The sequence below is a fragment of the Microtus oregoni genome, unplaced genomic scaffold (genome assembly GCF_018167655.1).
Source record: "Microtus oregoni isolate MIOR12 unplaced genomic scaffold, Mior012 000059F_ref0000304, whole genome shotgun sequence".
Lineage (NCBI taxonomy): Eukaryota > Metazoa > Chordata > Mammalia > Rodentia > Cricetidae > Microtus > Microtus oregoni.
The window spans coordinates 4,238,934-4,265,765 of NW_024543835.1; the positions used below are offsets into that span (position 1 = coordinate 4,238,934).

The window sequence follows — 26,832 nt, forward strand, 5'->3', positions numbered from 1 at the left end:
TGAGCAGTTTTAAGCTACCTAGCGTGAGGTTCAGGAGGTGAGAGTCAGGCCCATCTCAAAACTACTAAAACCTAATGAAAAATGAAAGACAAAATCAGAACTGGGGGTGTAGTTAACTTGGCAGAATGCTAGCCTAATGTGCAGGAGGAGGTCCTGGGTTTAATCCCCAAACTGCATAAAACTGGGTGTCATGATAGATGCCTGTAAATCTAGCACTTGAGAATTTAAGACAGGAGGATCAGGAGTTTTAGGCCAGCATGGGCTAAGAAGACTCAAGGTAGAGAGAGAAAGGGAAAAACAAATTATAAAAATACTGTGTATGTCCATACGAAGACACTGAAGTATTGCAGTTTGGCTGAATTTGAAAAACATGTCCTCACTTCCTCCTTTAAAGCACCAAGGGAGAGGAGGAAAGAAAACGATGATGCTTTTTCAGCCGCTTTTCTAGACTCACGTGTTTTTGGCCTGTCCATCCTGGAAGCACATTTGTCCCACCAGAGCAGCAGACTGGTCCCCCAAACACTGAAATGATAAAGGACAATGAAGAATACTGAGCCATAGGTTTATTTTTGTGGATTTTAATCCACCAAGAAGTGAAATATCTATGCCTTACATTTCCTCCCATTGGCATTCCCCCCCATTTATTAATCAAGATAAAAGGCATAAGGGAGAATTAAAATTTATTTTCCTCCCCCCTTCCTCCCTCCCTTCCCCTCCGTCTCTCTCTCTCTCTCTCTCTCTCTCTCTCTCTCTCTCAATCTCTTCCTTCCTTCCTTCCTTCCTTCCTTCCTTCCTTCCTTTCCTTCCTTGAAACATAATCTCACGTAATGCACACTGGCCTCTAACTCACTATGTGCCTGAGGCTAGACTTAAAGTTAATTCACCATGTACCTGAGGCTAGACTTAAAGTTAATTCACCATGTACCTGAGGCTACACTTAAAGTTAATTCACCATGTACCTGAGGCTAGACTTAAAGTTAATTCACCATGTACCTGAGGCTAGACTGAAAGTTAACTCACTCTGTACCTGAGGCTACACTTAAATTTAGCCCCCCAAAGTGTTGGGTGTGCACTGTATCTCCACACCAGACTTCAAATTCCCTCAGAAGATTTTCAGTGACCTACCCTGAGTGGCAGAAGAACAAGAAGTGGCCGGAAAGCTCCTCTTTCTTGCCCTCCCCAGCTCAAGGAAAGGCGAAAGGATTAAGACAGAGAGGGGAAGCCACAACATAGGATAGACGTGGAGGTGGGATGGGGGGCATGACAGGATTATATTTGGTACTGACTGATACTTACCCCAGATATTGGCACACCTTCCAAGGCCCCAGCTTTCTGATAAAAATTTTAAAAAGGGTTAGGATCAGTCACAAAAGTTTGGCTCTACTAACATAACCACTATAGGAACAAACAAGAAGAGCAACATGCCAAAGGATGTGAACGGACAAGACAAGAGCAAGTGTTTAACTACATGAGCAGGACAAAGACAGAGTCTAGAAGTAGTCATAGATATGACCAGAAGAGTCGCGGCCTTGGAAACGGAACATGAACACACTGGACTAGCAGTCAGAAGACATAAGCTCTACTCCTGGTTAGTCAGTGTTAGGCATCAAGCAGGCTGCTGAATCGCTCTACACAACTTAAAAATGCCTCCTGGGCAATGTGATCACAGATCAAAATTAGTGCTTTGCTATCATTGCTGCAATTATGAAACAACTAACGTATTTGTAAATAGCTATCAAAGTAGCATGGAACATAGTTTCCGAAAGCCTGTGTTGTATCAGCTCTTCTTTCTACTCAAACTGCTTTGAAGAACCAAGATATGTATTCAAAAAAAGTTCAATTTAGAAAAGTAACCGTTAATTTATGAATGATGCTTCTTATTTCAATCGGTATGGCCTGCAAGAAGCAAAGTGAGATTTAAGCGGCTGCCAAAACTTTACACAATAGTTTTTGAAGAAACATCACAAGGCTGAGGAGATACTCGGTGCCACAGCTATTACCTAGCCTAGGCTGGGCCCCAGGTCTGGTTCCCACGGCCACAGCAGGGAAACATCATGACAGAGCAATTTTCAAATGATATTAAGGAAGTAGAAAAATTAAGGAATGTAATCCCGAAAAAGAGGAGCATAGCAGAAAGAACACTAAATGAAAACCTTCAGACTGTCTCTTTTGCCTACCATTTGTTAGCAAATGGCCCTGGGACCTGTAGTTCCCCGCCTGTTAACATGAAGAAGGTAACACTAGTACCCTCCTCATATATAGAGATATATGGAAGCCCTTATCAAAACAGAAAACACCCTCTAGATTTTTACTATTTCTTTCTTTCTTTCATGCTTTCCGGTTAATAAAATACTGGCTGGTTTTCAAGGGTGGACTTCTAGTGCTAGGGATCAAACCCAGCACCAACTAAAAAGTAAGTAAGTCCTTTACTGCTGAGCTACATTCCCTACCTAAGACCTGATGCTTTATTTATTGTATACATTCTTTGAAATTGAGCCTGGATACTACTAAGGATTAGACTACATTTGAACTTGATAATTTATTGTAAGAAGTCTGTTTATCCCTTCAAAATGATCACACTTTAATGCGATCTAAGGAGTGTTCAGGCATGTAAAGCGCTCTGTTTTCTTTATGGGGAGAGGCTTCTGGAGGATTCCAGGAGGGTCCTCTGAGGAAGCATGCAGAAAAAATGGCAGTGCATTTCCAACTAACTGGTCTGAAACATTGGGCAAGACATCAGAGAAGATGGATATTTAGGATATTAAAAAAAACACTTCTAATTTCCCTACTATGCTCAAGACCAAAGTACATCACGATTATACTCTGCAGTAAGTAGCATCCAAATCTCCAGAAAACTCCCCCAGAATTTTAGAAACATTTATTTTAATCTTAGGGAAAACAAATAAACAAGATTCTGCTTCCTTGAAAAATATAAAACATTACTATAGCTTATAATATTTTAGAAGGTTATACAAATTCTAGATACATTTGTTTAGCGAATGGACTTGAGCTTGTCTGAGAATCAATGGAAATGCACTGTATCTTTTCAAAATGAACGGGTGGCATAACCGGTGGGTAGCCTACTCACCATACTATGAGAGATTTTCTATAGTCAGCAAGGGGGAGAGAGGAGGACAGAAGCATAATATTTTAAGTGCAAGAGAAAACTAGGCCAATTAAATAAATGTTTTATTTCTACCATTCTCCGAAGCTCTTTCAAAAATAGCCTCTTCTGCTCTGCCCCCAGCGAATGTGCGATCAATATGGAACTCTGAAAGCGCTATAGCTGAGCAGTGGCAACACCTGCCTTAAGCAACTCCCTAAAAAGCCCTACTCGTAGGCAGAGCACTTAAAATTCTTACTCAAGCATTATCTAGAGCACCTGGCATCCAATTCTATTTTTATTAACTGTCTGAATGGAGTTCCTACTATTTTTCATGAAACAGCTAGTTTTGAAGCCTCCTTAAACTTATTCTTAAGTTTTATCATGAAGTTCAATTTCGTGCACTTAAATAAATACCAGTTCAAACCCTCTTAAAGGTTTCTATTCCTGACACTTGGCTACAGATTTTCAGTGACACTAAGCACACTTACTTTTCTCCCTCTGGGAGAAATGAAATGCCCCTTTTATGGAAATTGCCTTAATTAGCAAAGCGATTTAGAAACAGACTCTTTACTTTCAGTTTCTTTGTTAGATGGTTGCAAACTGACAAAGAATGAACTACATAACAATGGTCCAGCCACTGGAAGGGATTAACTAGGGAAAAGAATGTCATTAGGATGGGGATAGCACCTGCTCTAAATCAAAGGCAGATGGCACAGCTACTACAGTTACGTGGAAGGATAAACTGGCCTAAACATTCCCACACCACTCCTGAGAGTTAGGTTACTGATTGATAATACTTAAAAATATTAATATTCAAAATACAAAACAGTATTACTGAAAGAAAAGCCGACTCAAGTTTATAAATATAAAAACAACTGGTAGTAAGAACTTGAAGTTTTTAGTTATAAAGCCATTTAAAAACACTAAATTCTTTTTTTACATACTACGAACATTAACAACGAAAGTCCCAAATCCCAAACCATAAAACATAATAGAGTTGACTGCTGTATTCGAAACGGCAAAGGTCTTCTTTTTTTAATAAAATCCCTTGCCCCTACTATTGATTTTTACCATTAGGCCATAGATCTCAGAAGAACTCCGGACACTGGGAAGAATTTCCATTGGAATTCCAAAAAATCTGAAAAATAATAGCTTTGGGTATATAACACTGTTTGGAATAAACACGTGGAGACGTTTTTAAACATAATTAGAAAATAGGTGCATGTGAGCATACACGTCAATAGTGGTAAACATATTTGACAAGAGAACATAGCTGTGTGTTTGGGTATTTAACAGTCTAACCTTGAAAATCAAATCGTAACAAATTTTAAAGCATACTCAGAAACCAAAGAACTTTTCTAAAAGAGGCTAATGCATAAAGGATACCTAATTCGACCTGTTGATTCTTATGCGCCATAGCTATGTTTGGTGCGATGACTCAGCAGGTCAAGGCACTGACTACCAAACCTAAGGACCAGAGCTTGATTCGTGGAATGCAAAGGGCAGGAGAAAACTGACTCATACAGGTACCCTCTGGCTTCCGTGCGCACTCCACAGTCCTTGTGTCCCTGAAAGGGAGTGTGTTCAGACACTTAAAGTAAAACACAGGGAAGGAAGCCCGCCTGCGCCACTCCCCCCACCTGCGGCAAGTAGGGGAGCTGCCGCTGACCCACACTAACTGCAGCACCCGGGAAAGTGGGCCTCGCATCTCAACTGGGCGGCACAGGAAAGCTGACCTTGTAGAGAGGAGAGCAGGTGAACCCTCCACCTTGGGAGCTGGGGAGATCTGGCCCAGCCCCTGGGCAAGGGAGAGATCCCAGCCGCACCCCCCCACCCACACACACACACACACACACACACACACACACTGCCTCTAGCTGCCTGTAGTAGTTGGGAGTGTTGGCCCTGAGGTCATAAGACTTAGAGAGAGCTGTCCTTGGGTCCTTGCCCCTAACTAGCAGCAGCACTGAGCAGAGTGGCTCTTGCCCCTCCCTGGGCAAACCTAAGGGGGGGGAGGATGGGGAGTGGCAATGTTGGAGAGCTCACCCTGGTGGTAAGGACCTGGAGAGCTGGTAAGGCTGATCAACCCTGCAGCTACCCAGGTCCAGAACCAGGGCTATGAGGTGGCCCATCCAATATCCACACTACAGCTTCCATGCTGAGATTTTTCTCTTTTATATTCTTTCTCAAATTTAATTTTATTTTATTTGGAGGGGCTTTGCAAGGGCAGAGGGTGGATATGAAGGGATGAAAGAGATGAATGAGATCGAGATGCATGATGCGAAAGACACAAAGAATAAATAAAACATTAAAAAAACCCCACACAATAGAAGCTGCCTGTGGTGGTGGTTCATACTTATAATCCCAGAACCAGTGAAGCTGACGCAGAGGAATCACTATGAATTCATTAGCCTAGACCAAAAAAATGCCTCCCAAAACAACAAAACAAAAACCCACAAACACAGACTAGCGTACTGTAGTTGAAATATAATAATAACTGTTAGTACAGGAAGATTTAGAAACTCAGTAAATAGTGTATACGAAAGTGTATAAGGAGACCTGCATTGAGGCCAAAACATAACTTACTCGCAGAGCTCTTTATCCCATTCCAAAGAATGAATGTTAAAAAGCATCGTCCTGCTTGCATTTGTTACATCTGTACAGTGGACACCCCCATTGATTCCTCCTGTCAAACTCTGGACAGAACAAAAGGGACACGTTAACTCTGAACAAATCTGCAGCTGTATTTATATATCATCAAGGGCAATTATTACCAGCAGAGCACATAAAAAAATGGAAGAACCAAACATTTCAATTATTGAGGTTTCTGCAGCATTCGACAGAAATACAATCTGGGCTACACATGTAATTTTGAAATGTCTGGTAGCTGGAGCAGCTAGATGGCTTATCAGGAAAAGGCACATGCTGCCAACCTTGATGGCCCTGAGTTGATTCCTGGAACCCACACAGTAGGAGAGAACTGACTCCCACAGGTTGTCCTCTGACTGCCACACATGTCATGGCGGGCACTCACCCCCCCCCACATACACAGAAATGTAATTTTAAAACATTGAAAACACACAAAGAAATAGAGCTATAAATTGTACCTGTAATTCCTATATTCATATTATTTAGTCGATATATTTAAAATAACATTTGAACATAAAATCAATAAAATATTATTAATACATTTTATCTTCTCTTTTGTCTTAAATCTGTAGAATCCAGAGTGTATTTTATATTCACAATATACTCTAGTTAGGATTGACAACCTCATGTGGCTACTTTCATGCAAGTCTAGTTAATTTCCTATTTTAAAAACAAGTATTGTTTTTAATCTTCTATCTTTGGAAAATTCAGAGTCTTATAAAATTTGACGAGGTGGAATGTTACCTCCAACGGTTTACAGAAAACCTTTTACATGCATGTTTTCTCTTTCAACGACACATCTTTTTGTGCACATCCTAAAAGCAGAGTTTTAAGTCCTCTATAACACCTTCAGAAGCAATGCTGACATCCTTCACATGGAAACAGTAAGAGGTAAGAAAAGAACAAATGGAGACAAACAGCATCCCACTGGGCATAGTCCCAAAATGTGCCCTCCTGTCTGCTGCAGCTCCTAGTTCCCATATCCTCTGTCATTCAGCTTTGAGGCAATTGCTAGAGCTACTCATTCAACTGTAAAAAAACAGTTGGCCTCTACAGAACATAAAGTATGCCTTCCCTGGCCAGGTACAGGACAGGGTAGTGAAGGCAACCCTTCCAGAAAGTATTGTGAGTCCATAAATGAGAATAAGACAATACTGGCTTGAAGCTCCCCCAGATGGTGAAAAAGTTCCTCATATAGTATTTGTGGAGTAATGTGTTTGGAATTATGTGAGTATAGTTGAAGCAAGATCAGCACAAAAGTGTACGATTTTACAGTTGGCTTACTGTTGGAGATGTTAATCACAGTATTGACTGTTTTGGGACACATTAACAAAAATGGCTATAATAAATGTAACAGCGATAAAAAGGGAGAGAGAATAGGAACCACAAAAGGACATATACTTTAAAGATATATATTGTGGGGCTAGAAAGAGGGCTCTGCAAAGACCATTTGCTGCTCTTCCAGGGGACCCAGGTTCAAGCACCAGCACCCACACTTGAGTTCACAACTGTATCAACTCTAGTCCCAAGGAATCTGACACTCTCTTCTGGTCTCAGAAGACACTGCATACACATGGTATACCTAGATAACTACAGGCAACATACCCATAAACACAAAATAATGAAATAATTTAAAAAAATCAAAAGATCTACTTTGCAAGCCAGGTGTTATAGCATACACATTTAATTTCAGCACTTGGGAAGCAGAGGCAGGTGGATGTCTATGGTCTACATAGCAAGTTCTAGCTAGGTCACCCAAGGCTACATAGTGAAATCCTGTTAGAAAGAGAGATAGACAGACAGACATAGAGACAGAGATAGATTGGAAGTCACTGGATATAGTGACACATGTCTGCATCTCAGGATTCAGGAGACAGATGTCAGAGGATTGGACAAGTTCAAGTCTAATAGGGTCTATGCAGTAAACTTCAGGCTGGTCAGGTCTATATCCTGAGATGCTATATCAAAAGGCCAAAACAGAAAAATAATGTGTCATATAAATATCTAAACTGTTCATTTCTACTGACCCGTGTTCATCTCTGAACAAAACATTTTAACATAAACTGTTATGATTTTCTTTTATATCCTGGCATGGTTTCACAAGAGAAAGCTATAAAACATTGACTATGAAGGAGAAAAGTAGCTGAGGCATTTTTACTGTATAAAATAGTTCTTTCTTCTAAGAAATGGCTGGTGTGATAGAATGAAATGATGGGTATGAGAGAAAAGCTACAGAAATTACTTTCCCAAGTGATAAGAGCTATGAAATATGGTTTTGGTAACTATCTTCTGCTGTCACTCAAATAAAACAAGAAAAGAAAGAAGGGAAGTCGACAAAATTGCCTCTCAAATGGAGATAGACATTCTGCTGCTTCGAGTAGTTTTTCCTCAATAATGATGCTAAATTAGATTCCAAATGTTGGTTAAAAAAAAAAAGGTAGGACAGTTAAAAAAAATCCCCCAAAACATTCTCTGTGCATACATTACATTGAAACATACCCAAATGAGCCATGAATCAATGGTCCCAAAAAGAGCTCTATTTTCTTCAACAGCCTTTTGAACTTTACTCACGTTGTCAAGGAGCCAGCGGAGTTTCACTGCACTGAAGTAAGTGCTAAGCGGAAGGCCTGTCTTGGACTAAAACAGTTATAAAGTTCGGTCAGGAAATTGTACTCACCACAGTTTAAAACAAAACCTCTAAAGAAAACAACTCAGCAAAATACAAATTGACTTAGTGTCTCTAAAAGCAATCCCATAGGCTTTCAAACGAAAGTACTTTTCCTTTCCCATGGTGCAGAAAAGCATGTTCATGACCAAAGAGCACAGCAGCTATGTTTGCAGTTCAAAGAGTATCCGCGTAAGCAAAGTAAAGAGACAACAACATGACACATCATCTTCCTATTAGATGGTGACCGTGCAAGGTCGTTTCACAGTAAACTGCCTACCTGCAGATCCTAAACCAAAATTCTGCACTTGATTGTTCTTTTCATGGTAGACTGTGAATTTAGCAGTAATAAATTAATAACAACAGCAACAAGATTATTTTGAAACACATAAATGAATAACATACTGTATCTATACTTACATGCGCAGACAGGCAGACATATTCAAATATCAGAGTAATACAAACTTAGTGGAAAATAAATGCAGCAAAGCTCAATGACATGCCAGATTAAAGCAATACAGAACTGCTGTACATAAGAAAGCAGCTGGCTAACATCAGCAAATCCAATGAGTGGAAGAAAAGGACTGGGGAAAAGCTAAAGGGTAAAAATGAACTCGTGTGCTTATTGATCTTTCTTGAGAATAGGTGAGGTCCAATTATTGTTAGCATATTAAATATTAAATTTCTTTATAAAGTTCAAATAAAGGGATTAAAGATGTAATTGAAGTAATATAAAAATGATGCAATTAGTTTTCTCTCCTAATCCTATTCCTTCTTCTTATCAGATGAATATACTTCATGAGAAAACGCAAATCACAGCTGATGCGCTGTACTGGTACGTGCCTATTTTTATGAATTTTTAAGAATGTTGACGAGTCCCGAGCAGCTGTAGGCAGGCAGCGAGCTCTGGGAGCAGCCAGTCCCATGGCAGAGACTTGCGGGTTCCCAAGAGAGCCACCCAAGCGGGCGGGTGTGAGCCTGGCAGGTCCGGAGCCACTAGCGGGTCCCCGGTGCCCAAACTCCGGAGCCGCTTGCAGAGGTGTTGTGGCAGGAGGACAGGAGACAGAGACATGGAACAGACACAACATGTTGAATATTATTCAGAGGGTTATGGAGGGGAAAGGGAGAAGGGGAGAGAGAGAGAGAGAGAGAGAGAGAGAGAGAGAGAGAGAGAGAGAGAGAGAGAAGGAGGAGGAAGAGGAAGAGGAGGAGGAGGAGCAGGAGGAGGAGGAGGAAGCGGAGGAGGAGGAGGAAGCGGAGGAGGAGGAGAGACAGAGAGACAAAGAGGCACGCGTGAACACCAAGAGAGGGCAATAAGGGAGATTCAAGATGGCAAGAGAGGTCAGAAGTTGGGGGTGGGGGGAGTGGGCGTGGCTTGTCCCTTAAAGGGACCAGAGACCAAAAGAATAACACCTATAATCTCATCATTTGAGAGACAGATGCAAAAAGATTGCTGAGGAGCTGTAGAGATGGCTTAACAGTTAAAGGCACTGACTGCCTCTTCCAAAGGACCCTGCTTTGGTTCCCAGTACCCATATGGTGGCTAATAGCTGTCTGAAAGTCCTGTCGCAAGGAATGTGATACCCTCTTCTTGTCTCGGTGGGCACCAGACATGCGTACAGTGCACAGCTAATACATGCAGGCAAAACACCCAGACACATAAAATAAGATAAAATAAAATGTAATGCATAAAAGAGGACTGCTGCAAGTTTAAGGCTGGCTTGGTATATACAGTGAGCTCCAAGTCAGCCAGGACTACACAGTAAGACCCTGTCTCAAAAAATGTTTTCAAATGTTTTTACAGAAAAAAATTGTTCATACAATCTATTCTGATCACAGTTCCCTTCCCATAACTGCTCCTAGATTCTCCTCACTCAACTCCACGTGCGTTCTCTGTCTCTGTCTCTGTCTCTCTCGTAAACAAACACCAAACAAACAAAAACCTACAAGCCGTAACTAGAAAACAATAATATTCTCAAATATTTTAACTCCACTAGCAAATTAAAAAATTTAAGGTTTCTAGCTTTCTTTTGGGTTGTTGGGGGCAAAGAGTATCAGTGCTCAGAAATAATAGAAAACATAACATATGGAAATATTATTTGACTTGCAAGGTCATCCCACAGAGGCACAAGATGTTCTCAAGAAGATCTTGCAAACCTAATAGACATAGTGTTAAAATGGTCAGACAGGAATGTGAACATTGCCTGCAGCGGCAATGCGGGGAGCACTACACAATCTCTGAAGCTCAGTGCAGAGGCTGGGAGGCAGGGTTATGCAGTGTGGCAAAGCAAACAAAATGAGGAATAAATGAGCAAGACAAACCTGAATACTATCTGTGTTTCCTTTTTCACTGAATCCAGCTTACTAAGAACTCAAAAGCACTCAGAACTTTCTTCAGTGGCCAACAGCGAACTATGCTGATGGATTCTGAAAGCATGGCTGAATTAAAGAAAGCACCCCTGCCGGGCAGTGGTGGCACATGCCTTTAATCCCAGCACTCGGGAGGCAGAGGCAGGCGGATCTCTGTGAGTTCGAGACCAGCCTGGTCTACAGAGCTAGTTCCAGGACAGGCTCCAAAGCCACAGAGAAACCCTGTCTCGAAAAAGCAAAAAAAAAAAAAAAAAAAAAAAAAAAAAGGAAGCACCCCTTGGGGAATATGATTTAAGCTACTGGAACAATAAGATCTCTACTAGTCTGTCCCCTTGGGGTATTGTTACTTCATTTCCCCAGAGAACAAGAAAGACAGGTGAAGGCTTGATTTGACCACAGTTATCTGAAAGAAATAGTCTATAAGTTGTATAAAATAACCATTGTACCACAGGTTGTCAGCCTGAGATAGTCTGTCTCGTGAAATCGGTGAACTTTTTTTAAATACACATTCTTACAGTGTGCTCCTGAAGAGATTTCTTACCTTGACAAAGTTATTATTTCCTGGAATTCTTTTACTAAGGTTCTCAACGGTAGACTGGGTTCTTAGGTCGAGCCACACTATAGATCAAAATATAACAATACATATAAAGAACTTCATAAGCATGAGAACTTAATGAAATCACTGTCACAGATAAGAGACTGATTAGTTTCCACAAGCAATTAAAATGCTAGAGATTTTAAAGGACAAAAATTAGAAAATTAGAAATGAATAGACATACTGTTAGAAGAAAATATATTTACAGAGGAGAATTGAAAGCTTTTATGCAAAATTACAGACCAAATTATAGGACCAATACAAACCTTGGGCTTTTATTTTGCATTATTTTTACAGGAAAAAAACTATGAGAAAGTATTTAGAGTAAGGATTTTCTAAACACACAAGTGGAGAGAAGACCTAAAAGCCGGGCAGGCTAGTTGGCAGTGCAAAATGCACAGCTCTGGATAAAATAGATGTCTTAGAAACCTTGGGAGAAGAGATGGTGAAAAGGACTAAGTAAGCAGAGAACCTGATGGGAGGCTTCTTTATAATAAAGTCTTTTGAAGGATGCAAGATCTGAAATCGTTAAAGGATTTTCTTTAATTACAATCCATTTCTTTGCTGGACTACACGGGGAAAAAACTCTACTTTAATGGACCACCATTTTCTTTATAAATTTCTGTTATCTGCTTTCTGACCTCCAAGTGGAAAATATCTCATTTTGCTTTGGGGCAGAAGCTTGGGGAGCAGAATGCACTAAAAAGTGTAAAATAGGCTGCATAAGTGATCAGACACCAGCTTTGCTATTTTTTTTAAGAGACGGGGTCTATTGTATTTAACTTTTATAGTTTTTAATCTACTCATGGTATATGAGTATTTTTAGGATGCTAACTATGCTCAGATGCTTCCTAAAAAGAACTCAGGCCAACAGTTTATTTAAAGGACTCCAGGGGAAATAATGCAAGCTTACACACTACACTTTTGAATGCTGACAGGTACCTAGTGTGATTTGTTTAACTGTGTTTTTCTGATCTCTTCATTTAAAATCAGTTCTTTCCTATAATAAATTTCTATAAATTCTAGTTATCTAAATCGCTCTGAGCTTCATTTTGATAGTACTAATTCCCATGAGATTTAAGCTGGAGACCAGGATACAATACTAGTTTTTCTCGGTATAAAAAGCAGGAAGCAAATGATCCACATGACAACCAAGAATATAGGAGGATAGTAAAACCCATGAAAATAGAAGGCCTATAGGTAAGATCTGCATTTGGTGCCCAGCACCTACTCCTCTTGACCCCAAAAACATCATCTCAAATTCCCTTTGGGGATTTAGATTTCCATAATCCTTAGCCATGTGGTTTAAATAAGAAAGCTCCCTATCCCAAGTTCCAGGGTAAGGTATGAACCCTAAGTTCTTACACAAGGGATTCCTTGGCCAAATCACTGAACTGAGATTTATGTTCAGCCTTCAATTGTCATTTCTCTGAGCTGCGTTTGGCACTGAGTGATTTGGGCCTGCTATTTTCATGACGGGAGATCTGAGTCTATCATGTCAGGAGCCACCTCCAAAAAGATAGACTTCAGGGGGACACCAGTGACCCTCTGTATTCAGAACCAATCAACGCCTAAACTAAGCTACCACTGGGTGGCTAGATCCATTAGCAAAAATTGACTTGCTTTTTTTTTCACTTGACTAAGTTGGAGCTGAGTTTTCTATAAAAATGTCAGGGCACAAACCATTAGCAATATCATCCATCAGCCATGGCGAGTCAGCTACCTTTTACATAGTAACAGTACTGCGTGATGTTGACAAAAATAGACTTTCCTCACAGACAAGCAGCCTTAGCAGATGTTATTGGATTAACAGGAGTAACTGGGGAAAGTGGAAGGATTCAGAAGAGAGGTTTTAAGTCTGCGATTACCAAGCGCATCTCAATGCTCAGTTTTTTGAACTACAATCAGCTATGAGTTTAAAAAAGAATTTAATGAGTTTTGATTACCTCTTCAAAAAATGAAATGGTAGATCAGGACAGCAAATACTAGAGTTCATTGTACTTGGTAGGATTAAAATCGATTTGGGAAACACTAGTTTTATCTATATGGGCTTGATGAATCAAGAGAGGAGCTTTCTGGTCTCCTCTTTGATAATACAAACCTCCTACATCTGGTGCTCTCCCTCTTTCTCTCTGTTTTTTCTCCTCCCCTCCACCCTGGCTGTCACAGAAGGGGGAGAGATGGAATAGAGAACTTTGCAAAGGCCAGACAAATGCTCTCCACTGACTCTACACCAGCACTCCTTGTTGACTTGCATCTCAATGGACATAACACTTACTGGGGAGCTGATAAGCTGAAGGATAGGCCCCATACTCCACGATTCTGGGACAGTAGAGCTGTGAAAAGAACCTACAAATTTGTCTTTAAGTAAGTGCCTTCCTTTCCAAAAACCACTACCAGAACTCCACAGTGGCGGTTCTTTCTTAGGAAGCATAACAGAACCACCTCGAAAACTTCAAACTTATCTAACCATAACTACCTTGGGCCAGGCCTATGCCTAAGTACTTTTCCAAATTTTCCAACACAATACTAATAAAGAAGTACATCTTTCACAGGGCATGTTCTTTAGAGTATTTATGTGCTCCAAATAATTAATTCAAAACCAAATCAAATGCTGACAATACGGTAGCACTAGGAATCTCAGTGGACCAATGACTTAATTACTCTTTCACGAAGACTAGTTAACCAGACTTGTAGTTATGTTTGACAACAGTGGTATCCACAGAGTTAAATCCTCACTTCAAAGAATCGAAACACTGAATGTACAATCATGAAACCAAAGCTCTAGGTTTGGCTTTGCTATCAACAAGCTTCATGACTTATACAATTTTTCAAACCCATCTTGTCCCAGATCCCCTACATATTAAATACAGATGCTGGAGTGGATGGCATCTAAAGTCCTTGTCCTTCCACTGTTCCAGGATTGCAGAATGCTGCCATGATATTTACTTTGTTTCTTACAACCAGAGAGTATATGGCAATTAGAGTATATGGAATGAATTAGTACAAATGGCAAAGAAAAAGATGTCAGTGGTTGTTGATATACTACCAAAGCAATTCACAAATGTTCAAAATTAATGGAATTAAGAACAAAACAATTAGAAAACTCATTATAGAAGCTAAGATGGCAGAATTAGATTTGCAGAATAAGAGATCAAAAAGCCAAAGAGAAGACCCCCAAGCTGGAGGACTAAGCCCCTTGTGTAGGTCATTTCTGAGATCAAAAGAAGTGACAGATCCAGATCTGGCAGCGGCAGTCAATTTCCCCCCCAACACGTCTGAGTTGGAAGGTCGGGAAGGGAGCAGTAGCCAGAGCACCAATACCTGAGGAAGAACCAGCAGCTGGAACTGGAGAGCCAGAGGGGACAACCGCAACTGGAACTGAAGAGCCAGGAGAAACTGGAGCAGCTGGAGCATTAGGAGAAATAATGGCAATTCATGCTAGAGACAGCCAGGTTCAAGGTCTATGCACGCTTGTTTGGAAACGATAGATCACTCGGGCAAGTTCCTCAGCATGAATGTGTTTTCTACACGTGTGGATGTAGAAAAAGAAATGAAAGAGACCTGGAGTAGAAGGGAACGAAGGAAATCTGGCCAGAATGTCTGGTTCACTAGCACTTTCCATGTGAATGAAGACATGGAAGTATGTGTTTCTTGTTCAGAAAGATGCTTCCCCACTTGGCAACACACGTGCATCTTAGTTCAAAAAAACCACTGAGCCGGGCGGTGGTGGCGCACGCCTTTAATCCCAGCACTCGGGAGGCAGAGGCAGGCGGATCTCTGTGAGTTCGAGGCCAGCCTGGTCTACAAGAGCTAGTTCCAGGACAGGAACCAAAAGCTACGGAGAAACCCTGTCTCGAAAAATAAAAAAAAAAAAAAAAAAAAAAAAAAAAAAAAAAAAAAAAAACCACTGAACTCAAATCATGCATGAGAGCACATTTTCAAGGGGTGTTCAAAGAACATGCTCCAGTCCCTGCTGTGGTCTTCTACTGTAGGCCATGAAAGAGCTATCTTGGGAAGGCACAACCCCAAGAAAGTACTTTTCTCATTGGGTTGCTGGAAGTAAAATCCTTCCCACAGACAGGAACAGCACTGTCTACTGGGAATAGAGAACTGCTAATTCTTAAAGTTATAAAATAATATATAGTGGGGAAATAAACTCTATGGAGTGCAGACTACTATACAAACTCCTTCTAAAAGGTATTAATGGCCTTATTTAGACTAAGTAAATAGAAATTTCAATGCTCCGGACCATCCAATGAATAGTATACAAAATAATTTGGATGGTGTGAATAAAGTCACATCTAATATATTTAGTTTGCCTTTATAAAAGAGTTTTATGAATGAAAAAAGAAATGTAGTTGCCTCAATCTCTATGAGCCATTTTTGAGTGATATACACAGTATAGAAGATATCATTATCTTTAGAGGAAATTGAATAATAAATCAGAAATCTGCACAATTTTGGCTAACCATCACAATAAGAAGCAATAAACACATCTAAGAAAATGAAAATGGAAAAATCCCTAGGAGTCACCTATATCTGGCTGGCTAAGCACAGAGCAAATTCATCTCCTGTGAGATGGTTTGGCCTGCTCTGTTTGTACTGTGCAAAGATGAAGAGGAGGCTCCACGCGATCCAGCACACCATAAGCAACGACCATCAGAGGTTTACGAAATGTTACTGGCTTCTTCCCCTTCAGTGATGTAAGAATTGGAAATGCCAGTAGGTAAGCCATTAATTAAGCTGGTTAAAAGGTCATATACAAGGGAGAAGAGACTATGCCCCTCATTCGATGACATTTTCAATAACAGATGGAACCAAAAGGAAAAAAATAGTGAGTAGGAAAGGCAGCAAAATTAAAACCTATTCATCTCCTTCCGTGTGTGTGTGTGTGTGTGTGTGTGTGTGTGTGTATACAAATGCATATGCATGCAGAATCTGAAATCAGCTTTAGCTGTTAGTACATAAAAGGCAAAATGCCAAGACAGACTTGAGTGCCTGAGAAGTAGTGCTGCAAAATGACAGTCCTCCTTAGATACTGCAATAGAGTATACCTTACTAAGGCTAATATAGATCAGAATTTTTATATATATATATGGACATCTAGCAGTAGGTTATATATAGCTATGGGACCCACTGAATTTTCACCTCTGTTTACAATTGGAAAAGATACCAGTAAGCACACAGCTTTATTGCAAGTAAGCATAGCCTTTATCAGTATTTGATTTGTTGGATAAACCTATGCCATGGCCACCACTGAATCCTATGACTCTTATATCTTATTTTCTCCATTACTATACTAGAGGCAAATATATTCACTATTTACCACACATATAGGAAAAAAGAAGGCCGCACGAAAGGGACTTTCTCTTCATTTTTATTACATTTCCCATTCAGTGTGTGTGTGCGCACGCGTGCATGTGCCCGGCATGTGTGTGGAAGTCATGTGACACTTGCAAAGTTGGTTCTCTCCTTCCACACATTCATCCCAGGCCTCAAATGCAAGTCAGTAGGCACCCAATGAGCCACCTCGGGCAATTTAAAAAAAGAAATATACAAACTTTTCTTCTCATTCACCCGTTCATCATATTGTTCGTCACTTGTCCAATTCAGTTGAGTAAAAACAGGAAAATGAGAAGAATTGGCTAGAGTAATGGAGCTCTACAAGAGGCAGAAGAAAAGGAAGAAAAAAGACTGTTGGAAGCTGATGTTGTTGTTTTGTTTACAGTCATATAGCCTAGGCTGCCCTCAGACATACATCACTATATATGCAATATGTAGACTGAATATATTTGAACTCCTGATCTCCCTGGCTCCATGCCCCAAGCAAGTACTTGGATCAATGTACCACCATGACTGTTTCGGCCTGAATATAACAGAAAACAATCATAGCGAACTCCTAAGCCCCAAACTTGAAGGAATTAAGATGGAAAGCCTTTGGGAAATGACTAGGTCAACCACAGAGTCTCAGAGAGGGGATTAGTGCACTTGTCAAAAGGCTGCAAAGAGTTTGCTTTCCTGCGCTCTGCTCTCCTCCGTATGAAAACACAGGACAGGCAAGGGGGCCCTCACAAGACCAAATCAACTGGCACCTTGTTCTCAGTCTCGAACTTTTAACGTCCACAACTAGCAGAAACACAAATCTGCTGAAAAAGCCACCGAGTCTATGGTATTTTGGTTCTAGCAGCCTGAATGAACATAGAGAGAATGAAAAGCACACACATCAAGTTATGATATAAACACGCCAAAGAAGCTTGACCACAAATCCATGGGGCAATCTGATTCTGTTCCCACTAATCCCATCTGATCTTCCTTTTGAATAAAGCTGCTAAATATTTAATGCCATGATGAGACTCTCAGCTGAAACCTACACGGATGGATAATACTTTGATGTTTCCCTAGATGAAATGGAGTTGGAGGAAGAATCTAACCTTGTAACGGTGAAGCAGTTGCTTTCTGATTGATTTCTACCCTCTAGTTCTCTTTCCATGTCTTCTAGCTACCAAATGCCTACTCTTCTGAAATTTTTAAAACAATCTTATTTTACATACCAATCCCAGTTCGCTCTCCTTCCCGTTCGTCCTCCCGCTGCCCCCAACTTTCCTCCACCCACTGCCCATCCACTCCTCAGAGAGGGTGAGGCCTCCTATGGGGAGTCAACAAAGTCTGTTACCTCACTTGAGGCAGGACCAAGGTCCTCTCCCCTGTATCTAGGCTGAACAAGGTATCCCTCCGTAGGGAATGGGCTCCAAAAAAATGCCAGTTCATGCACTAGTGATAAATACTGGTTCCACTGCCAGTGGCCTCACAAACTGTCCACGACACAAAACCATCACCCATATTCAGAGGGCCTAGTTCAGTCAGTTCGGAGTCTGAGCTCCCAGTTGCTCGGGTCAGCTGTTTCAGTGGGTTTCCTCATCATGGTCTTGAGCCCTTTGTTCATATTACTGCTACTGGACTCCAGGAGCTCAGCCCAGCGCTTACCTATGAATCTCTGTATCTGCTTCCATCAGTGACTGGGTGTAGGTTCTGTTGTTCTTTTGGTCCCTGCCCTAGCCACGCCCACTCCTTTTAACTCCTGACCTCCGCCTTGCCCGCTCTCTTCCTGCTTTTCCTCTCACTCGGGGCATTTGCCTCTCTCTCCTCTCTCTCCTTTCTTTTCTCTCTCTCTTCTCCTCTCTCTCTCTCCCTCTCTCCTTCTCTCTCTCTCTCTCACTCTCTCTCTCCCTTCCCCTTTTTAATAAACATTTATGGCTATTTCCTGTGTTTGTATGTCTGATCTGCCGCCACCGCCGCCGACTGTAGTCGCTTGCTCACCCGCTGGAGTTTGCTCCGGGGCAGGGGGACCCCAAGGCATATTTTTTAAAGAATAAGATTGGTGCCGTGACTCGGATTTTATTAAAAGCAAGATGTGGGAATGTTGTTCTTTTGGTCCCTGCCCTAACCACGCCCACTCCTTTTAACTCCTGACCTCCGCCTTGCCCGCTCTCTTCCTGCTTTGCCTCTCACACGGGGCTTTTGCCTCTCTCTCTCCTCTCTCTCCTTTCTTTTCTCTCTCTCTTCTCCTCTCTCTCTCTCCCTCTCTCCTTCTCTCTCCTTCTCTCTCTCTCTCTCCCTTCCCCTTTTTAATAAACATTTATGGCTATTTCCTGTGTTTATATGTCTGACCCGCCGCCACCACCGCCGACTGTAGTCGCTTGCGCACCCGCCGGAGTTTGCTGCGGGGCAGGGGGACCCCAAGGGATATTTTTTTAAAGAATAAGATTGGTGCCGTGACTCAGATGATTCGTCTGCCCCGGATTTTCACCTGGGGCCGAAGTTCCGGCTTTCGGCGCCGTCCCGAGGCAGAATCAGGACCTGAGTACGACCACGTGTTCCATCTGCCTGGATCAACTAATCGTGAGTGTCCCCATCTCGGCCAGCTTAACCATCTCTTTTAACCTAAGGGTTTGACCATTGAGCTCCCGGCAACCCTTCACGGTTTCTAGGGATGGGGGGACCTCCAACCGCGGGCTTTCAGTGCCTCGGTTGTTCCCTTTGCTGGCATTCAATTCGGCTTGTCTCCTGTGCTAAGCCTGTGCCTGAGACGGCTGGCCTTAGCCAGCCCCTCAGCTCACCCGCGCCTGGAGGCCCGGGGTCTCCAGTTCTCCCTCTTTTTCTTTTTTCATTCCTTTTCTTCCTTCCTTTCATCGTAACTGCTGCTACGGTGCAGCACGCTGCTCGGTGCAGCCTGACCTAGGCTGGATCCCTCTTGGCTGCGAGTCGATTCAGCTAGGTTATAGCCTCCCCCCCTATGGAATCGGACGCCTTTCCATAGGGCCCGGAGGTTCGTGCCATCTGCATCTCGCCTTAACGGGGAGCCGTTCTCGTTGTAGGCTTGAGGTGCCACGGTTTTTGCGGGTATTTGCACGGCCTTCACCATGGGAGTCAAGCTATTCAGACCTATCACTCCGGTCTCATGCTTTAATGCCTTACACTTACACAGCCGTTTTTCGGTTCCAGCCTTTTGCCCCTTCCCTGTGCGGCTTTTATTGTGGCATGGCGGGCTCTAACAGAGCAGACTACACGTGGTGGTCGCCATCTTGGCTGAATGCCAGATGGGTCAGGTGACTTTTTCCGCCCTCTTGGCTGAGGGCCAGACCACATGACCACACTCTCCCGGTTTTACCCTGCCTTCTCACCCGGTTTTCACTAAAATCCTCCTGTTAACTCTGTTACAAGTGTTTTGAGCAATGGCATGTCTCTGATAGGGCCCATCAGAGTCGTCCACTTGCCCAATTCCTGTTCACTCTTTCTATACATAATAATACATATATTTTAAGCTGGTATGTACCTTTAAGTCTCTTAAGCTGTTCTCTACCATTGTCAGTAATATAACCTTATATTACAAGCTTTTTTTCCCCTCTATTTGCCTTTTTACAAATGTAAATCTTACCTGTTGAGAGCCAGTGTGGTCAAGCTCAGACCCAACTTTCCAAACAAATTCTATACTATAGTTATACCTGTTAAACAGCCCTCAACTGCTCAGAGATCTGGGGAATGTGATATTTAAGTATTTAATTATTAAAAACTTTTCACAACAATAAAAAAGAAACAGGTTGGCTCCTAGCAGCTGCTCCCTCCAAAGAAGACAGAAGACAGACACGTGCAGAACAACGTCCTTCTGCATTTCGCTTTGACTGCAGAGCGCTGACCATTGGGAAAACCTGCCTTTCATCTAAAGTAAAGACCTCTAGACGTGGATGGAATCAATGGAATCGACAGCCTAGCTGCTCAGGTCAAGGTAGGCCTGTCTTCCTACAGATTTCTTAGCCCACAGGATCTTCTGCAGTCTGGCAGGCCCTGCGCTAAACAGCAAAGGTCAAGTGCAACCTTCAGTGACCATGGAGGACCCAAAAAGAGTAGCTCTGGGTGCCAACCAAGTAAGTTCTCTGTCATTTTTTAATCAGTAACTCAAGTAAAATCTTATCCTTCTCAAAGATCTCTGACAGTTTGACAGCTAAGAGGTTTTGCAAGGTGACCTCACCAAACAAGTTTCAAACCAAATTTATCTCTTATGCTACAGTCATTATGTGTCTAAAACTTCTGTTTTCACAAATCCAAGGAGTTCTCGTGAGTTCCAGGGAGCCGAATTAAAGAATCCATCTTAAACAGGTCAGATACCCCCTCAATCCCCTGGTCCTAAAAATTTTTTTTCCCTTAATTTAACTTTGTTCTTTGTTCTGCCAATACCTTAAACAGGGTAAGAGATACCAGACATTTCCATGCCACAGACATCGGTCAAAAGCAAAGAGACCAGCTATGCCAGGATGTTCCCAGCACCCAGCCTTCTCTCGCGCCCCCCCCCAAAGACGACGCCCACAATCAGCCAGAAGCAGTCTTGAGAATTCACCGCCCCAATTCCTTCAAACTGGAGTGTCTAATTTGCTTTTTATTAAAAGCAAGATGTGGGAATGTTGTTCTTTTGGTCCCTGCCCTAGCCACGCCCACTCCTTTTAACTCCTGACCTCCGCCTTGCCCGCTCTCTTCCTGCTTTTCCTCTCACTCGGGGTATTTGCCTCTCTCTCCTCTCTCTCCTTTCTTTTCTCTCTCTCTTCTCCTCTCTCTCTCTCTCCCTCTCTCCTTCTCTCTCTCTCTCTCTCTTTCTCTCTCTCTCTCTCTCTCTCTCCCTTCCCCTTTTTAATAAACATTTATGGCTATTTCCTGTGTTTGTATGTCTGACCCGCCGCCACGGCCGTCGACTGTAGTCGCTTGCTCACCCGCCGGAGTTTGCTGTGGGGCAGGGGGACCCCAAGGGATATTTTTTAAAGAATAAGAGGTTCTATGATAACAATTAAGGTAGTCATCAATCTGACTACAGCGGAAGGGCAGTTAAAGCACCCTCTCCACTATTGCTTAGATTCTTAGCTGGGGTCATCTTGAGGATTCCTGGGAATTTCCCTAGTGCCAAGTTTCTTACGAACCATATAATGGCTCCCTCACTCAATCAAGATATCTTTTTGCTTGCTCTCCCTCTCTGTCCTTCCCCCAGTTCAACCTTTCTGATCCCTCATGTTTTTCTCCCCTCTCCCCTAGCCATGCTCCTAATTCACTCAGGAGATCTTGTCTATTTCCCCATCCCAGGGGATCCATGTATGTCTCTTTTAGGGTTCTCCTTGTTTCCTTAACCCAGACACAGAAAGACAAACACGGTATGTACTCATTCATAAGTGGATATTAGACACATTAGACAAATTCCTACTCTTAACTTGTGACACAAGGGTAAATGACAAGCCTCCTTGGGTTGTTGAGATATATTTAGGGGCCACCACAGAACATGGAACACAGATATCTAGCCACGCTTTTGAATTTCATTGTATATTCATTCCTATAATGAAATCATCCACAATTAGTTGAGATGAACATTATCTGTGCTGAAAATTTTCAAATCTGCATTGAAAGCAATTTACCGCCAAGTGTGCTGGTGCATGGCAGTAAACTAAACACTCGGGAGGTGGAAGGAGGAAGGTCAGGATTTCAAAGTTATCCTTAGCTACAGAGTAGGTTCAAGACTAGCAAGGACTACATAAAACATTGGCTTAGAAACAAGCAAGGTCCATCAAGAGAGCTCAGGGAAGAAAAAGCGCTTGGTCCCAGTCCAGACAACTTGTGTTTGAGCCTTGATCTCTACAAGGTGAAAATAAAAAACTGGCTCCAGCCAGTTCTCCTCTTTCCTCCACATGCCTGCCAGAGAATGCAGGCTTGCCTTCTCCTGAGAATAAATAAATAAAGGAAATAAATACATGGAAGAAAAACTTTCAAGCAAATCTTTCAAAACAATAAATAAATAACTTTCAAAACAATCTAATTTCTACTTGTCTAGAAAATAGCTTCATTCAGAAATTTAATATCTCATATAAAGCAAAAAGCTATTTTCCTCCTTTAATATTACCGAATTAACTCCCGTTCTCACAAACTCAAATTACTTTGTAAAATTTTTCTATCATGTCTTCTGTGAAACAGGGTTGGGGTTCTGTTATGGATGTAATACAGATTTTAAGCACAGTGAGTGCTAAGAGGCATTAAGGAAAAGAGAAACAGCCTAGAGAGCGGGCTTCTCAAAGAATAAGAATGGTCACCTCCTTCCTGCTTGGGAACTCTCCATGGTAAGGCACAGGGTCGCACCTAGCCTGAGATGGCTTGCCAGTTTTTCTTCTCTTCATTTGTACTGCACTCTCTCAGGAACCAACTACAAGTTTCAGTTAATAGCTTTCACCGCACAGAAAAATCCTGTCCTTTACCATAGACGTGTTTAGGTTTATGTTTTTTATTTGCATCCCCTTCCTGTTTGTGGGCCCATATTTCAATATGGCACAAAAGCCATTTCCCAGGTCCAAGCTGATCACTTAGCTCTGCAGACAAGCTGTCTCTGCCCTTAACAAAAGCCAGGATGCCTGCTCCTAGCTTCTTTTGTTAAGATGTGGATTACCTGAGAAGAGATGTTTGACTGAAGCTGATGATTTAGGAGTTCAGATGTTTGGTGCTTCCTTCCTTTTGTAATTTGGAAGGTGTCTTATAGAGATGCTAATTCAGGGCCTACCTGACTGCTAGCGGCAAACTTGACTTGAGCCCAGGCACCTGGTTGCCTAGGTGATGGCGTAATGTGTTTTCCCCGCTCAATTTGGTGTGGGTATATAAAATGTTTGGACAATAACTGGAGAGGCTGGCCTTTTCCATGATGACGGTGTAAGCTGTGTCGGTTCTTTTCCTCGCGACTCCGTTCCAGCCGGGTTAGGGAATCAGAGAATTTATGTTGGACCCTCATGGGCCCCAACACCTGTTTCATATTCCTTTCCTTCTTTTTGAAAATCAGTTTCCCTTCTTTATAACTTATTATAATAATCACACATTATTAGCTTTTCTTTTCTCATTTTGTTTGTTTCTTTTCATTTTTGTTTGGTTTTTGAAAGAGTCTTCCTTTACAGCCCTAGGTGACCTAGGATGTACCGTGTAAGCCAGGTTGGCTCTGAACTTGAGACGATCTTCCTGCCTCAGTGCTGGCATTTAAGGCACGGGCTGTCACAGCCAGCATGATTTGCTACTTGTGACAGAAATCTTTTAATGGTCACAGATTTAGAGGACAACTTTCCTTTTAGGAAGGAGCAGTATTGTTTAGTGCTCTGCACCTGTCACAGGCTAAGGATAATACTAGCATCTTCTCAGACATTTCCATCTAAGATGTGACACCCAAAGGTAAGATGCCTGAGACATTTGAGGTTTATATGCCCTAAAAAACAATTAAATCTATAACAGAAGCAGCTAAAATTCTGATCATTTATCTTAATAAGAGTTCAAATTTTTAGGTAGAAAGTACAAATATACAGATAGTTGATAGATAATTTTGAACACTTGCAATTTTGAATTTTCAAGATAGGGAGAAAGATCTCTTCTAGATGGCAGAAACACAGTGGGGGGGGGGTCATCAAACACTTCTGGAATTACCCACCCTCTTATATGATACAAACAGTCAGCTGAAGGAGAGAGCAAGGGAGAGAGCTAATTCAGCACGTGAATAACTATGATCGGAAAAGTTTAAGAGAACTCTGGCGCCCACCTCCTCAGATTACAGGAAACATGAACATATGGTTTTCCAGTCAGATGACTGCGTGTTAACACCTTTGCGAATGGAACAAGGCCCTGTGCTGCACCTCGGCATGATGGCTTACCCACGGCATTGTAGAGAGGCTCTCCAGTCAGCTTGTCCCAGACCACCGTGGTCTCCCTCTGGTTGCTCACACCAATGGCTTTAACAAGAAAGTGAAACAGAAGGAAGGAGACAATTAAACATGTTAAATATTACTTCAGGATAACAGGAACAATGAACACTTCTTAAAAACTTGCGATTTTTTTTTGAGACAGGGCCTCACTATGGAGCCTGGAAGTCCGTATGTAGACAGACTGACCTGGAATTAACAGAGACCAACTCCCCTATACACTGCCACTTCCGCCTCCAGCCTGCCATGATTAAAGACATATGCCACCATGCTCAGCCTTCCATCTGGAATATTTGTAGCGGTATCTGATTTTTTTCCTTAAATGGCCCTGGGAAAAATGAGCATACAATGTATAGTTTTTAATTCTACAGAATCCTCCTACTGCACTTGAAGCACACGATGACATGGATCCATATCATTACGAAGAAAAGGTTCCAAATTGTCTCAAGGGAAGTAATAACTTCACACATTTGCTATGACTAATTTATGATTAGGTGCAACAATGAACTAACTCATGTGCTGACTACTGGTTACGAGAAAGTTCCCTTCCTGTATGGGTACATATGTGCACGCATCATTTCAGGAAAACCGCCACAGTCAGGCATGGCAGCAGGAATGCGTGTCCGCAACCCCAGTGTTTGGGAGGACGAGTGAGAAAGGAGACCAGGAGCCACAGTCAGTCTGGGCCACATAGGAAATTTGAGGGCTACATGAGGCACTGTCTCAAGCCAGGCCCAGATGGCTCAGAAGGTAAAGGTACTTGCCACACAAGTCTGATGGCTTAAGTTTCTGATCCTTGGAATCAAGATAAAGGAAAGGCGAACTACAAAGACTCCATCAAGTTGTCCTGTGGCCTGCACACACGTCATGGTATAGACACACCCCCACCCCCACCACACGCTGTCTTTACAAATTTAAGCCAGGCAGTGGTAGCATATGCCTTTAGTCCCAGCACTTGGGGAACAGAGACAGGTAGATCTCTGTGAGTCTGAGACTGGCTTGGTTTACAAAGTGCGTGTCAGGACAGACTCCAAAGCTACAGAGAGCCCTTGTCTCGAAAACCCCCAAAAATATAATAATAAGAGGAAGCAATATTAAGGAAATATTCAGTAACACTTAGGCTCACCAAAGCCAAACAGCTGCTGTTTAAATTCCAATCTTAAGAGTCCCCTTATTTTGTCTCCTCGGAGTTTTATTTCTTGTAAATTCAAAGTCCCCACCTAATAATACGTCCCCACACATTAAAGCAAATGTCTGGTAGAACTAAGTATTGAATAAAGGTCCCTCAGAGCTGCTGCCGTCATCAGCACTGAGTACAGAGTCCAGTGATTGTCGCAGACAATGAGACTGCACTGAGCAGGCTGAGAGAAATCCTTGGCATCTCAGAGGGCACGAAAGCAGGAGCCCAGCAATGGGTGGCTACAGGGGAATATTGCGAAAGTGATATTTGCTTTAAAATGAAAACTTCACAAGGTGGCACCACAGGGAATTCCCTACTAAGAGTCCACTTCCTCATTGTTGATTTCCCTGTAAGTCAGCTGGCTGCTCTTTTTAGTCACAACCCCTCTAGTCACGTGTCTGTCACACAACCTTTCTTTATTGGCTCCTTCTGACTCATACTGAGAATCTAATCTAGAGCTATTTCCATCCGATTCTTTGGTCCAGGATTTCTCTCTAACCACTCCCTCTTGCTCCTCTGTCTTAATTTCATTCTTCCGTGCCAAGTGAAACTGCTTTCCTCGCAGACACCCAAAGTCCACGGAAATCGCTCTTCAGGATTCTCTTTGGGCCAGTTATCTTTATTACTGCGCACAGGTCTAATGCAAAGCCAGTGAGCTTTTTCTGTGACTCAACCCATTGTTGTTTTACCCTAAAATCATTTTTAAGTTACATTATAATATATATGAGATATATATATATATATCATATATATAAAATTTATTAAGAAGGGGGCTTGAATATGGAGGCCAGAGAACAACTTGCAGGACTCAGTTCTTACCTCCCACCATGTAGGGCCTGGAACTTGAACTCGGGTTGTAAGGCTTGACAGCAGGAGCCTTTAACCACTGAGCCATCTTAACCTGCCCAAATCATTACTTTTTAATTCTTTCTTTTGCAGAGTACCACATTCAGGCTTATAGTACACACCATTCAGACACATATGAATGCTATACACATACACAAAATAGAC

The 26,832-nt window shown here is 42.1% G+C and overlaps 1 protein-coding gene across 5 annotated transcripts in view; it reads right to left on the reverse strand.

The window, feature by feature from the left end:
- LOC121439035 (glycerol kinase-like) overlaps positions 1-26,832 on the reverse strand; it is a 90,370-nt gene that overhangs the window by 35,036 nt on the left and 28,502 nt on the right. For 2 of the 5 annotated variants that reach the window (XM_041639531.1, XM_041639527.1), the window contains exons 4-12: positions 24,594-24,671; positions 14,710-14,793; positions 11,332-11,408; positions 8,255-8,392; positions 5,693-5,802; positions 4,178-4,244; positions 3,089-3,106; positions 1,297-1,332; positions 455-522 (exon numbers count right to left, since the gene is read on the reverse strand). In XM_041639531.1, coding sequence (XP_041495465.1) covers positions 455-522; positions 1,297-1,332; positions 3,089-3,106; positions 4,178-4,244; positions 5,693-5,802; positions 8,255-8,392; positions 11,332-11,408; positions 14,710-14,793; positions 24,594-24,671 — 676 coding nt within the window. The remainder of the gene's footprint in view (positions 1-454; positions 523-1,296; positions 1,333-3,088; positions 3,107-4,177; positions 4,245-5,692; positions 5,803-8,254; positions 8,393-11,331; positions 11,409-14,709; positions 14,794-24,593; positions 24,672-26,832) is intronic. The other 3 variants (XM_041639530.1, XM_041639528.1, XM_041639532.1) reach the window with 3 other exon arrangements.